This window comes from Alosa sapidissima, chromosome 3, assembly GCF_018492685.1.
Source record: "Alosa sapidissima isolate fAloSap1 chromosome 3, fAloSap1.pri, whole genome shotgun sequence".
Taxonomy (NCBI): Eukaryota; Metazoa; Chordata; class Actinopteri; order Clupeiformes; family Clupeidae; genus Alosa; species Alosa sapidissima.
In genome coordinates, this window is record NC_055959.1 from 28,405,959 (window position 1) to 28,421,622 (window position 15,664).

The 15,664-nt window shown below is 47.1% G+C and overlaps 1 protein-coding gene across 1 annotated transcript in view; it reads left to right on the forward strand.

The window, feature by feature from the left end:
* Window positions 1-712: 712 nt before the first annotated feature.
* Window positions 713-15,664, forward strand: part of stk17al (serine/threonine kinase 17a like) — a 20,769-nt gene continuing 5,817 nt past the window's right edge. Inside the window, exons 1-2 of the mRNA XM_042086425.1 lie at window positions 713-1,179; window positions 5,907-6,119. Of these exons, the coding sequence (XP_041942359.1) occupies window positions 1,067-1,179; window positions 5,907-6,119 (326 nt within the window). The 5' untranslated portion in view covers window positions 713-1,066. The remainder of the gene's footprint in view (window positions 1,180-5,906; window positions 6,120-15,664) is intronic.

The window sequence follows — 15,664 nt, forward strand, 5'->3', positions numbered from 1 at the left end:
AAAGATACATTTCCTGGGTCTAATACATTATGCAATTAATGAGAGAGAATACAATATGATGTTCCAAGAAAAGCTGTCCCTGTTTCTCTCAAACCCTTCTATTTAAATAAACCCTTGAGATCTTAGAGATATATCAATGAGTTTGCAGTTCGTTGCAAAAGGGCTGTGTGTGTGTGTGGAAATGTAAGAAATAGAATGTTTTTGCAAATAATGGCCTCTTTACACTAACCAACGTTGACAAGATTTGGGAAAGATTCTTGAAAGATTGGAGTCTTTTGAGTAAAGCTTGAATGGGGGGGGGGGGGGGCATTAGTTAAAAGACTGCAATCTTTCAAGAGTCTTTCCCAAATCTTGTCAACGTTGTTTGGTGTAAGGTGGCCATTAGTTGTGTCTGTGCTTGCCTGTATGATCAGTGTGCTTGATATTCTCTGTGTGTGTGACATTATACAAGCAATTGTATCCCACAGTACACAATGTTTTTTTTTACAAATATATGGTTTAGGAATGTTGCACAGTCGGTACGGTCGCACACATTGTTTGGATTATTGCAATAGAGCACTGCATGTACCCGTAGTATTGTAATCATAAGATGCGAAGCCGAGAGTTCAGATCCGCCCCTTTAACCTGGCGTCCACTGTAATTGGCTGTTGAGGCCTGTCGTAATCGTCAAGGGCTGGCTAAACGAAGTTCCTTTTTGTATGGAATGTCGGCGTAATCACAGATGCCTCGCATTGCTTCTCTTCAATATACACAGAGGTGTCTGTGATGCTGGTGCGCGCTAGTTAATTAATTTCTCACCTTCTCCGTCTCACGCGTGGAATAAGCATCTTTTCTCTGAAGCCGACGGTCCGCTCTGACAAGTTCTCAAAGGATATTGCCCAGGTCTTCAAACTAAAGACAGCCTTCGATTGTTTTGAACTCTGGTCATATTGTAAGGACTGCCTTACCATATCGCTTAGTTACGTTTTCTGTAACATGAAATTAACTTGATAAAAAAAAATAAAAAAGTGGAGCATTTTATTTCCGTTAAATTCAAAGAAAATCGTTCGCCTCAGAACGGACTGTAATGCCTGACAACACAATGATGAACAAGAAAGGAATGGTGACTAAAATTCACACGCGAATAAAGACAGAGCCTTTCAAGAACAACTATGACCTTGTAGGAGAGGAGTTGGGCAGGTAAGTTTCAAAAAAGGTTACTCTCCTGTCACTGTTTTTGCTTTTCAGCCTTGATTATTATTGTACACTGACTGACTGACTACTGCTGTTGCCTTGCGCGCGAGCCAGTCCACTGGATTTCAAACTCTCTAAAGCCCTCGAGCCAAACAAACGTGGGAAACCGGCATAAACTTTAACTAAGCATCTTAATTTGAATGGAAAATGACCGCCAGCTGGAAACAACATGAAAACATTTGGCCATCCTTAATGGCACGTGTAATCCCAAGTCGTGTAAACAAGTCGTTGGAATCACCAGCCCGTTTCAAACTGGATGAACGAAATTTCATTGGCAAAGAGAAGATAGGTGTAGCCTAGGTGCGCTCTCGTGAGCGGGGTTGGAATTTAAATAGGTATTAAAACTGTTTTGCTGTGGTCTGCAAATTTGAGCTTTACGGAGGTGGGTTGACTGCTGCTGGACTAATCGTGATAATTGCTCGAAAATCTACACGTGATATTTTTCACGTGTAGATTTTATCTAATACGAACCACTTGAACTGCATTAGTTTTAATGCGTTAGGCTAGACAGGAGTGGCCATCTCTGCAATGCTGCAAACACCTGTTGATATTGTTTAGGCAGGTATTGTAAAGACATCAGTTTACACTCTGCATGTTCCAAATGCGTGCGTGTGTGTGCTGTGCAGGACGCTCTCTCCATAGCCCGTGTATACAATTACAGACCGTAGTAATTGCATGGTGCTGCTAGGATTTTAGACTGGTTTTGTTTTGAGGCTGCTGAAATCAACCTCCTTTGCTTTTGTCACGCCTCATTTCATCCAAACCTCACAACCCCTCGGTTCTTCTCCTAGCTCCAAATGTCATGTCTCAGTGCGGTGAGTTTAGCTTGATGCGTTTAACGCAACTGAATTGTGGTCCCAAGTCTGCTTTGTCTGTCGCAGGAATCTGTCATGCAAACCTTCTCTCGCTCGGGTCGCCCTTTAATGAGTATGTCTGATGGTTTTAGCATGCCTCCGCAACCTCTCTGAACTCCGGGGAGAGAAAGAATGACACCGATTCAAACCAGGGCGAACTGGTACCAAATGTTCCAAATGTTATTTTTTTTCTCATTGAATAAATGGCATTCACAAATAGCACATCATGGTCACATGGGATGTTCTTTTTTGTGTGGTAGCCTACTTATCAGATTGTCCCTAGATCAGATTTTTTTCATTTCATTGTTAAGGCAAGAAAAGAAAAGAATTGAATTATTGCAGACCGAATTGAACGGCAGACACAGGGCTAATTTGGGATGAAGTAGTGGAACTTGCCTCAATTTAATGAAACCACTTTGGATGCCCTAGATCTGCCTTTTGTTGCAATCCACAGATCCACAGGGTTTTGTTGTACCCTTTCAGTTTGGTGACTGCTTTTAACATGGAGTACATATTACACTGTTATCATTAAAATTGACTGCAATAGACCAAAGGTCTAGTTAATGGCAGGGGATAGGTATGTTTCTTCTCAGGGTTACGTAAGGGGTCCGTCAGCGTCATGCCAATTTCATGTCAAGGCTTTTTCCTGGTAGTCCAAACACAACTTTCAGAATTAGTTTAACCATGACCTCTCCACGCCCCCCCACACACAGACAACCACACACACACACACACACACATACAGCTGGTTTACATCCTGCCTTCTTTGCCATTCTTCCCCCGTTATTTAGACACTGTGAGTGTGTGTGATTTATTGTAGCTTGTGTGTGTGTGTGTGTGTGTTTAGAGGGAGTCTGATGACTGTCAGCTGCCTCATCGCTCAGACGTTTATTCTCTCCCCCTTGGAGCATAAAGACCTCTGGGCAGGAAATAGGAGCCATTGCCACCACCACTGTGTGTGTGTGAGTGTGTGTGTGTGTGTGTGTGTGTGTGTGAGTGTGTGAGTGTGTGTGTGAGTGTGAGTGTGAGTGTGAGTGTGAGTGTGAGTGTGAGTGTGAGTGTGAGTGTTTGGGACGGAAAGAGAGAGACAGATGGATGGATCGTCCAGAGACTCAGGCAGAAGGAGGGAAACCAGTGTCTTTATTAGATTAGCACCCTCCCCTACCACTGCCCTGGCTCATGTCAGCTGTGTGTGTGTGTGTGTGTGTGTGTGTGTGCGCGCGCGTGCGCGCGCGCTCAGCTGTCCGACTGTATGCGGGCACACACACGTTTCCTTTCTCACTTCATGGTGAATGAAGGCTTCCTTTTATGGTCCTTCATACAGTATGTGGCCAAAGGCACCCATTTACACACACAGTCAGATGAATGAGGATATATGATGTGTCCGATGCGTTGTGTAGCATGTGACTTTGCGGGCGATGTGTGTGGGCAACATGGAGTGAGTGATAGACACACATGGGTGACCCACATACAGTTAGCATTCCAGATTTTCTGCATCCAGTTGGACCTCTTCCCACACAGCTCTGCCCGTGTTTAATAACAACACATGCGTTAGTCCCTTTTCAAAGCCTACATGCCATACCAGCAATCTCTCACCTCTTTCCCCACCCTTAGAACATAAACACACATTCACCCGCAAGAACGACTTTGAAAATCCCACATTCCACAGAGATGTTGTTCATGGCTGCTGTTTGGATTTAGGTTCCCTCATTACAGTATTACCTTCGGGCACAAAGGACCTTATCACAGACCCCAGATCAGTGGCCGGGGGGACAAGGCAGCGTCAGCATGCGAGGGCTTAAGTGTTTGTGATTGCTCTCCTGTTGAGCCCCCTCACGTGTCTGGATGGCGCACAGGGCTTCCCTGCACGCTTGGGAGTTGGCACGAAGGCTGTTTGTGCCCACGGAGGGTTTTCAGAGGGGCTGGACGGTGCGAGCCAGCAGGGCGCTCAGCAGGCTTTAGCTGCCCCTTCCCCACTCACCAGGCAACTTGCTACAGAAGGTTCCGGAGTTACATGGGGTTTGCCGAGGTTACCTGCATGACCGGGGAAGTCCAGTTTTCTTCAGCTCAAAGCGGACAAGACTGGCACTTAAAACATGATGGTTATCTTGTCCATATAGAGGCCCAGCAGACATTTTGAATCTGCTCATGCAGTTTCTCTGCTGTTCTCCCCCACATTGAGGTTTTCCTCTGTTAAGGAGTTTGCATTAGCAAAGTCAGGGGATGCAACTGGGGCTTTTGTGAGCAGATTCCTAGAAAGCTTTGGCTGTTTTCCCTCCTCCCCTGTGTTGAGAAGAAGGGGCTTCTCAGTGGACTCTGTTGTATTTGCGTCCATCTGTGAAAGCCTCCTCTGACTGTGTGAACACAGATTTACAGCCACTGGGTCCTGGGAGAGGAGCTTGGAATAACTTCAGAACATTCAATCATTCTGTGGAGGAAAGGGTCTGTTTTGCTACCACCCCCTCCACACACACACAGATAAATGTTTCTGTCCCCCCCCCCCCCCCCTTACACACACACACACACACACACACACACACACACACACACACACACGCACACGCACGCACCATTTGTCACCATAAATTATGTGTAGCCTAAAGCTGATTGAGAACAGTGAGGTTATGACGTATTAGGTGAACACACAGTGAGATGGTCCTGACTGCACTGAGAATCAACCCCCTGTCACAGCATCTGTTAGAGTTACTCACCATCATGCGTGTGGAAAAGTTTCATTTCCAGATATTATCAGCAACTAGCTTTTTCTTAATTGACTCATAAACTGACTCAGAAAACACACACACACACACACACACACGCAAACAGGGGTTAGCTTATTGTTTGCCTGTCACTCTGCGGTTCTTTTTTGAATAGTGGAGCAACACTTTGGGTGTTGTGGGTTGGTCCTGGGTAACACCCCCTTCACCTTCACTGCAGCCCCTCTCTCCCTCCCTGTCTGACTCACTCTGGTACATGGGTGGTCCAGGGGCTGGGGACTGTGTGGGGACTGTCTGGACACACACACACACACACACACACACACACACACACACACACACACTCTCTGGTGGTCCTTTGTGGGGCATTGTGCGGGAGGGGATAGTAAAGTGAAGGGAGGAGATAGTGTGGGCGTGGACCCATTTGTCGCACCCCTTGTCAAACCGGAGAATGAGCAAACGGACAAGGCTACTACTCATTATCCTGTGTGTGTGTGTGTGTGTGTGTGTGTTTGAGAAAGTGTATGTGCTGGGTGGGTTGTTCACGCTGTGGCAGACAGAGCCTGCCTTTTATCAGCTGGGCAGTGCGAGGCCGAGTCTTTACATCGGATTTCCTGCCCACACCCAGGCATGACCTCGGCCCCGCCATTGGTCACTCACTCCTCCAGAACACCAGCTGAACAGTGGTCTGCAAATCTCTCTCTCTCTCGCTGTCCAGCTCTCCCACTGTCTCTGTCTCACGCCCTCTCCCTTCTAGCGGTCTCTCTCGCTCACGCTCTCCCTCTCTTTCTCCCTCTCGCTCTCTCGCTCTGAACCATGAAGCCTCACTGTCATGATCTCCATAGGTCCATGCATTATTTCGGTCAGAGAGACGAAAGCACACATGTGTAAACACACACACACAAACAAGCTAACAAAACACGGACACACACACCCATAGATACCACCAACGACCATTGTCTTATCTCTTAATGTGTGTCACACCCTCCCTGCTTGGAAACAAAGACGTTTGATGGACCGTTCTGTCTGTCTGTCTGTCTTGCATGTGTCCATGTGATGTGGTCACTCAGCCTCTCTGTCTGCTCTGCTCTTGTCCTGCCAGGGGCAAGTTTGCCGTGGTGAAGAAGTGCGTCGAGAAGGCCACCGGGAAGGAGCACGCTGCCAAGTTCCTGCGGAAGCGGCGCAAGGGCGAGGATTGCCGCGGCGACATCCTGAACGAGATCGCCGTGCTGGAGCTGGCCAAGTCCAACCCGTATGTGGTGGCACTGCACGACGTCTACGAGACCACGAGCGAGCTCATCCTCGTACTCGAGTGGTAAGAATGAGTCTGCCCCATGCACATGCACATCACTCATGCTCACCAGTCACCACCTCACTGAGGCCCACAGCATCGTCATGGTACAGCTAGGATATAGAGAGGATGAAGTTTACACACACACGCACACACACACGCACACACACACACGCACGCACACACACGCACACACACGCACACACACAAATCCTGTGAGTCACTCCATGAACTAAAATTTCAACACCACAAGCCCGCACAAAGCCAATGAGAGTAAAACCTCTAATTCAGCAGCTATTAAATGATTATAAAAACGATGACCACCTCTCATGAGGGGGTCTTATTTCTCTCAGTCTCCCCACACACAATCTTGACCAAAGTAAACCCTCAGCAGCTTCAGTCCCGTCCAGTGTCGCTACAGGCCGCTTGGTCATTATGTTCGTAAGCAGCCAGTGTTGTACCCAGAAAAGACCACAACCAAATACATTTGTCTTCAAATTCAGAATGTCTGAGATGATGATAAAAGGAAAAGTCTTACAAAAAGACAAATAATAGTGAAATTGAGCAGTTTGTGGTTCCCTCCCCAAAAGAAACAAAGCATGTCAAAAAATGTGCCCCCCCCCCCCCCCCCCCCCCCCATTGGCCAGCATGGAGGCAGACTTGAGAGGAGGAACTTTAAGTGAACCCAGCTGAGGAGTCCAACAACAGCAGCTAACGAGACCAGTGGGCCTCAGTGCTACAGTAGCTTGCATAGGCCAAACAAGGTCAGGTCTGAGGCTACGTTTAGACGGTGACGATGAAAAGAGAAGACGCAGAAGTGGCGCCTCGTCTTCATTTTTTTATTCGTGTTTAGACGAGCATTCTCAGGGGGAAATCTTTGTTTATATGAAGACGCAAGAGTATGTGATATTCGATTGGATATGCATTCCAGACCGCTGGGTGGTGGTGTGATAGAACCCCGGTACGTCACGCGTTTAGACAGAGACGCAACCCGGGTCGTCTTCAAAACTCTACACTCTGGAAGGAGTCTTCAGATTTTTGCGTCTTCAAGCCCCGATGGCGGGGTCGCCGTGTAAACGAAAGGCACTAATGATAAAATATTTTGTCGTCTTCCTTCGCAATCGTTCTCGTATAAACGGCCCCTGAAACCCTTTGTGTTGTGTAGTCCTACCCATGGGCGTAGATTTAGGGTGGGACGCTAAGGACTAGTCCTAATCAAAATTTTAAGATGACAAAATTGTCCCCACCAATATTTTAGCGAACTTATTTGTACTGCTGATCATTCCGACAGCCAGCACGACAATACAAGAAACGTCAGGGTTATCTGACGCGCAGGCTACACGCATGGAGAATGCCAATGCACAGGCTACTTTGCAGTGGCAGTCAAGCGAGCAGGTGTGTCAACGACAACGGTAAGTTACCAGGGCTGTCTGCCAATACATACCCCATAAAAGGCCAAAGTAAAATATTTTGATATTGAATTTGACCGACAGAGCTTTCAATTCGGCAGCTGATATTTCGTAATTCAAGTCCAGTGTAGAACTGAATAAGAAAATCATAAGGCTGTATATCTTGAACTTCCAGTATGTGAGAAACTTGACTTGCCTTAATATCTCCAACCTCAAGTATGCAGCTAATAAGGAAATATAATTGTTATTTAAATAAACAAGGTGAACTTCTCCCCACTGTGCAATGCAGAAAAGGATGCTACAAGGAAGGGAATTCAAACACACTCAACACCTTACCATCTATTGATGTCATTGTGGTTCATTGAGATATCTGACATTTTTTCTGTTAATTGGCTTGGATACAAAAGGACATTGTTGCCTTTGTCGGTGTCCTTATGTGAACTTGCACAGGTAACCTTGCTCATCTTTACTTGCGTATGACTTCACACCAGTGCTTCAGGGCAGCCGTGGCCTACTGGTTAGCGCTTCGGACTTGTGACCAGAGGGTTGCCGGTTCAAACCCCGATCAGTAGGCACGGCTGAAGTGCCCTTGAGCAAGGCATCTAACCCCTCACTGCTCCCTGAGCGCCGCTGTTGTTGCAGGCAGCTTACTGCGCCGTGATTAGTGGGTACCTCACTGTGTGTTCACTGTGTGCTGAATGTGTTTCACTAATTCACAGATTGGGATAAATGCAGAGACCAAATTTCCCTCACGGGATCAAAAGAGTATTTATACTTATACTTATACTTAAGACCAGAGCTGATGCTTAAGCAAAGGCCGTCACTGAAAAGCTGTGAATGTCGTTGAACACAACTGTTCTCACATTAGCTGATTGCGATAAACATTAACCATTGTTGCCTAATTACCAATTATTAATCAAGTAGTAACTTTTTTTAGTGTTTTTCACATAGTATTTTGCAGTATTTTTAAAATACAAAAATACACACCAATAAAGTATTTTGATACAAAATACAGAGCCATTTCCTTCAACCCAATAAAATAAAAATTACAAAATACTATTTTGTATTTGAAATACATATTACATGTTTCAGAAATCTTGACATGTCTAAGTTTTGGGTTGCAATATACAGGTAGTGGGCTCTCTGTTAATTTTAATGAGTAGGCCTAAGCCTAAAGTTAAAGCATTTCTATCACAATTGACCAGACTTTGACCTTTGGTCTGCTTTTAACAAAATTCTGGCTATGATTGTTCCTTGTATTGCATCATGAGCCATCACTGTGCCTATTGCATTCTACTGTTGTTAGCCTTAAGCCTAGCTCAGTCATTATGTTATACCACATCACCCTCCATTAGAAGTGCAATGAGCTGCATTGAGCATAATAAACTGCATTTAGAATTCCATATTTCTAGATATTTTGGTGAAAGTAACTCAAAGGTAATACAATAGTAGTGTAATGCCTTACAATTCAGATACATATTATAATGTAACAAATTACTTTGAAATGACAGTAATGAGTAATACATAATACGATTTTGAAGTAACTTGCCCAACACTGATGACAACCATCACTTTCTATGTATGTCTGTGTTTGTGTGTGTGTGTGGAGGGTCAATCAAATTCTATGATTGCCACTGATGTGAATGATCTCACAAATCACACAAACCAAATCAAGTTTTAAAAAAATCGCAAAAGTATTGAAATTGAGATTCTTCACTTAGTATTGGTATTGAAACACTAATGTTGGTATTGTGACAACAGGAGTTGGGGATGTGTCCCCACCAAAGCTGAGACCAAACCTACGCCCTTGGTCCTACCTGTCTTTGCTAGGGCTGTACATGGTGATGTACTATATAGGTGTGTGTGTGTGTGTGTGTGTGTGTGTGTGATCAGGCAGATCTCTTGAGTCCTAATTGTCCAGGCTGCTAGGCCATGCCAGTAAAGTCAGGAGTGGGTGATAAGGGGTCCCGCTAATGAGGAGGGAAATGACGAGTCATTAGAGCTCCAAACCTGTTTACCGAAAACCCTCCGGCTATCTCACCATCTCTCTCTCTCTCTCTCTCTCTCTCTCTCTCTCTCTCTCTCTCTCTCTCTCTCTCCCCCTCCCTCTCTCTCTCCCTCCTCCTCTCCTCGTCAGGTTTTCTGCAGGTTGTCGGTGGATAACGTGACTCTAGAGTGTGTGTGGGAGATTTAACTGTGACTTTTGGTGTAAACCACGCGGGTGAGATGTTGCACAGGCAGGATGCTGGTAGGGCCTGCAACGTCATTTTGAAGCATTACTTTTTTTTTTGGACTTGCGTTTTCACTGCCTGTCTGTGACGAGTTTAAATGCCTTCCTTTACTTCCTGTCTGAGGATGCAGCTGTGTGACAATCAGTCGAGTGTTTCACACCTCAGATGGCCTCACTTCTGAGGCTGATTCACACACACACACACACACACACACACACGCGCGTGTGTAGACACGCTCACACATGCTTGTGTGTGTGTTTGCATGAATTTCACTACCTTATTAGGGAATGCCCCGCCCTCTGAGCTTAGCAGACGCTAAGGCTCATTCTTTACTTATTTTTGTTATCTACAGTGAAAGTGTGTTTGTGTGTGTGTGTGTCTGTCTGTGTGTGTCTGTGATTGTGTGTGTGTGTGTGTGTATGTGTGAGAGAGAGAGACACAGACAGAGAAGTAGCAAGTGCAAGTATGGGTAGATTGCGTTGACTCAGGGGTCACCCTAATTAACCCAACATAATGAGCCCTTCCTGTCTACCCAAAGTTATAAAATACCACCCGTTTTGTATGGCTGTGTGTGAGTGTGTTTATTTATATTTGTGACTGTTTGCTTGTCAGATATGCTCCACACACACACGTAGCACACTCACACTCTCTTTCTCTCACAATCTTTCTCACACCATTATAAAGAAAGCACAGAGTATTTCTCAGAAACACACTGCAAATTGGAATTCACGTTTCTCTTGAATCCTGAGGTAAGTTTATCTATTCTGTCACCCTCATTCATTCTCTCTCTCTCTCTCTCTCTGTTCTGTCTCTTTTTTTCTTTGTGAACTCAGTTGGGGCTTTAACCAGAAAAACCGTCTACTTGGAAAATGTTAGACAGAAAAATAACTTTCCATTTCCTGTGGGTTTACAAGCAAGATTCAAACTTCATACTCTCAGCAGCATTACACACACACACACAGACACACACACACACACACACCATATACAGTCAAACAAAGATGCATGTGCACTAACAAACACATCCACTGTCACGGCGCCACAACCACATCCTTGCTCTCTGTGCATACGAGAAGCCGAGTCTGTGCATACGAGAAGCCAAGTTCTCAGCATTGTCCAGTGCCCCTTACGGTAGACACCATTTTACAGTAAGCCTCCACTAAGGGCCACCCCAGGCCACAGCAACATGGGGTTCTGCAAATGGGGTCAACTGGCTCAAATCATCCTGATATGGTCCACTTGGCCTCTCTCTCTCTCTCTCTCTCTTTCTCTCTTTCTCTCTCTCTCTATCTATCTCTCTTTCTATCTCTCTATCTATCTCTCTATCTATCTATCTCTCTATCTATCTGTGTCTCTATCTATCTCTCTATCTATCTGTGTCTCTCTCTCTATCTATCTGTGTCTCTCCCTTTCTCTGTTCAGCTCTGTGCTTTTAAAGCTGCACGCCTGAGATATCAGATATTAGTCTCGGCTGCTTTTAATGTTGTCAAAACACGCAGTGCTCTCAGTCCCATCTTCTCTCTCGCCTGTGTGTGTGTGTGTGTGTGTGTGTGTGTGTGTGTGTGTGTGTGTGTGTGTGTGTGTGTGTGTGTGTGTACAAAAACAGAGAGAGAGAGCGCAAACCAGTTTTGGCATTTCTTGCGGTGGCAAGAAACCTGACCTGAGAAGACACAGAGGTAAACTGCAGGAATGTGAAAACACTGGCACGGTCCAGAGCACCACAGACGCTCACTGGTGTCTGTGTGTGTGTGTGTCCTTCACTTCCTTCTCTGTTCAGTCTTTGTCTTCATCTCGTTACATTCTCTCTCTCTCTCTCTCTCTCTCTCTCTCTCTCTCTCTCTCTCTCTCTCTCTCTCTCTACCCTTCTCTTTCTCCTCCTCAGTGCACTTGGAGAATGTGACAGGTAGCTGTTGTCCATCACAGCGGGGGCAGTGAGGTCTCCTGGCTCTGGCCCCGTGGTGGCCGTTTCCCCTGTGGCCCCCTGTGGGATCCGGCAGGGCAGGGGAGGAGGGGAGGGGTTGGACAGGGGGACAAACTCAATCACCTGGAAGTGAAAAGCCTGCAGGTGGCTTCACCGTCTCCCCCCTCACCGCAGCCAGGAAATACCTCAGATGGCGCCCTGTGTGGCGGCACATTCCTCCCCACTTGCATCTCAGAGAGAGAGAGAGAGACTTTTGCGAACTCAAACTGGAGCTCACGTAAGCGTATGTAAACGACATCACAGCAGATATGGGAGCCATATTTCATCCACCATCGTCTGACGTATAAACACTACTTTACCGCCTAGTGAGCCAACGACGCACCCAAACAAGTCACCATGCTTTCCCTGCTGTGGGTTGACCTTAAACAGAGGGTGGATGTAAACACTATAGGGCTGTGAAAGGAAGCGTTTAGGGAATGGAATTGCCTGTGGGGTGTTGAGTACGTCATGAGGGACGCGCTGTGGAGGTGTCGGCCCTCGTAAAGTAAGCCCTGTGGCATGCTGGGAATGGCTGCTGCAGCAGCCCCCCTGCCCGCCACTGTCTGAGGTGGCCAAAAGGGAGATCCTCACATGGTTAGAAACGCTCTGGGCTCGCTGTGTGTGTGTGTGTGTGTGGGACATTCCTTCTATCCGATGTGATGAGGTCTCTACCACAACCCTTTCCATGACCCTGACTTGACCCTTAAGGACCCTTGTTTGTGTGTTTGGGGTGAGAATGGAACTAGAACTGGAACTGGAGGCCCCCAGACTGAGCGATGAGCAGGGTGTCCTGACAAGGACAGTGTCTACCCAGACAGACCGCATTCTGGACGTCATCTCTCCGTTTGACTTTCTGTTTTTGGCTCCTGGCAGACAGCGCTGACTGATGGGTTGTTTTCCCCTCTGGTGTCCAGGAGATGAGCGGATTAGAGATGGCCGTCTCTCTCCTGCCTGCGCAGCCCGCCTGTCTCTCTCTCTTTCATCACTCTTGTCATCTTGTCCGGCGAAGCGTAGCATTATCTGGACGCTCCAACACTCCGCTTATGTAACCTGTTTTAAACCCGTTCCGCCTCGGTGTCACCTGGGCTGTTTTTCCTCTCCACTGTCTCACTGCTTTATCTTCAATCACTTTATCACTTTTCACTTTCAGTCTCTTTCCTCCTCACTTTACTTTCCCGTCTTTTCTATCATTTGCTCTTTTTTCATTTTTATGGCTTTTTTTTCTTCATTTCCTCAGACTTTCTGTACTTCATCCTTGGCTCTCTCTCTCTCTCTCTCTCTCCCCCTCTCTCCCTCCCTCTCTCTCTCTCTAACCCTCTGTTTACTTGAATTCCTCTTGTTCTGTCTTTTTCCCCTCTTGCTCTCTCTGATATTGCAGTGTTTTTTTTTTTTATGAGGAACCCTAAGTGACACAGATCCCCCTCCTATGTGGCTAAAAGCATCTGGCCCCACTGTTTAAAAGATCCTGTAAAGATCTCAGCTGCTTTCCCAGATGGCAAACCAACTGTGGGCCGGCTCCACGCCAGAGTCGGCCCACATCTTCCCGCAGATAGTTGGGCCTCCCAGTACCTCTCCATCTCTTTGTAGGCCTCAGGTTGTGCAGAGCAGGGAACTCATTAAAAGCTCTTCTCTCTGTTCTGAGGCCCCCACTGAGCTCTGCCCCAACTTCTTTTAGCCTCGTTTTTTTTCACTCCACGGATTCAGTGCTGTTCACTGGAGGGCAAGATGGATGGAAATTTAATATATTGTGTATGGAGTGAGGAAGAATAATGTTCCACATATAGAAATCCCCAGGTGTTTGTGCTCATGACGGCACAGTTGTTGTAGTAGGAGGATGTTTTGTGGGGAGAAAGGGAACATAGCATTGTTTTTGTTACTCCTTTTTTTCAGCAGTCTTTTTTTCAGAGTTGAAATTGAAACGCATGCTTGGTGGTCTGGTGGTCTCTCTATGGCCCTGCTCTGTTTTTTGTTCCTGAAATGAAGTCTAAGTTTATTTGAATGTGGAACCCCAACCACACATGCACGCACACACACACACTGTGACCGCTTACCCGTAGCAAGGACCAAAAAAAGGTCATAACATCCATCTTTCACCTCTCTTTCCCCATTCGTGTTTTCTTTTCATCATCTTGTCCATGAATGTTCCTGCACTTGCTCTCTGGGTGACTGCATTTAAAAGCAAAGCCTGATAGAAAAGAGCCAAGGGATGATCCGCCTTTTAATTTCATAGTATTGTCCAATCAATTAGTTATTAGGCGCATGTGTGCATAAACATGCACATGGACCCACAGATCGGGACTTGACAAACCAACCACGGTGCGGTCTTGAGGCTCTCCTGTCCAAAAGACAGACCATGTGACTTTGGGATGTTGTTTTGGCCTATCCAATATGACCGGTAGGGAGTGGCGACGTAGCCTCAGAGAGTGTAAACAGAGTGGGGGAAGCTTTATGTTACGTGAGCGGCGCAGCAGAGTTTAGCCTTCGCTAAGTCCCTGTGGATGGGTGGAGATGTGGAGGAGAATCCTCTAGCACTACCCTCTGGGCGTCTGTTTGATAACACTGGAGTACAGTGCCCAATCGCCGAGTGCAGAGACGACACGCACACATGTGCTGGGGCGCACAAAAAACGCTCCTCTACCTGCTGTGAGCTGGGAGTTTTCATATCCATACTCAAGACACAAACGCACGCACACACACACACACGCGCACACACATGTACACATTGTCTTGTTTTCGCACACTGAGTTTGCCACCGCTGGCGCTGCTGCTGACCACGTCAGCGTCCACACTACGATGAGACGCGGCTGTGCGGAGGAATGCGATTTGAGCTGGATAAAGGCTCTGCGCTCGCCGTGTTCCCACTGGCGCAGGGGGCGCTTGGAGCTGTTTTTGGCCCGCTTGGCTTGCGTGCCTGCCGGGGAGCGTCAGACAGGGCAGGAGAGGGCCGTGGTCCCGAGGAGACGGGCCTGTGGGGGTGGGTGACTGCGGTCTGGATATGCGGCGCTGATAAGCCAAGCGCCCCATATTTATACAGCTGGGGTCAGCAGAGGGCCTGGGGGCGGCTCTCTACCTTATGTAACTGGCAATACCCAGGGCCTAGCACACACAGCTCCCCTCTAGCCTCTAGGTAAGGTGTGTGTGTGTGTGAGTGTATGTGTGTGTGTGTGTGTCTGAGAGTGTGTGTGTGAGTGTGCACGCATATAGGCAGAGGCAGGCAGGCTAATCCCAGACACATGGCTCTCATTTGGGAATTTTTCATCGCTCCGAGGAGCATCCGACTCCCAAACCTTCAAATCCGCAACATCCCGGCGAGCCCTCGCCATGGTTACACAAGCATGGAGATCGAGGTGGTGAAACGATGCCGGACACACACACACACACACACACACGATAAAAGAGTAGAAGGATAAAGGGGGTAAAAGGAGGACCTCTCTGGATCTCTGACTCCTCTTCTCTTCTTCTGGGGAGGTGAAGCCCTGTAGGAGAGGGGACACGAGACGAGTAGGAGAGAGAGAGAGAGAGATGAATAGAAAAGGAGGAGGAGGAGGAGGGCAAGGGAACAGGCTGCTTTTGTTGTCGATTGTTTTCATTGGCTTTCCCGTGTCGTTAAAACGGGCTCGGAGGGTCCTGCGGTTCTGAGAAGTGGCGGCGTGGAGGCGAGCTCTTCACTGGGAGGATGACCTTCATGTGGTCTGCTCTGAATCAAGATTTGGGCCAAGGTCACACTGCCAGCATCTGCCCCCTATTTCAGAAAATATAAACCAGAGGACTGAGAAGGGGTGTGTGTGTGTGTGTGTGTGTCAACCTGAGAACCTTTAATCACTGCTGATGCATGGGTGTGACTTTTGGATCTGTCACACAGGTCTCCTAGAGGGAAGGTGCTGACCTTGTTCTCGGGCCCAAAGTCCAACAAAGACTTTATGTAACTTACAAGAACTTGTGTTAGTGTGTGTAGGCGGTGGATATTAT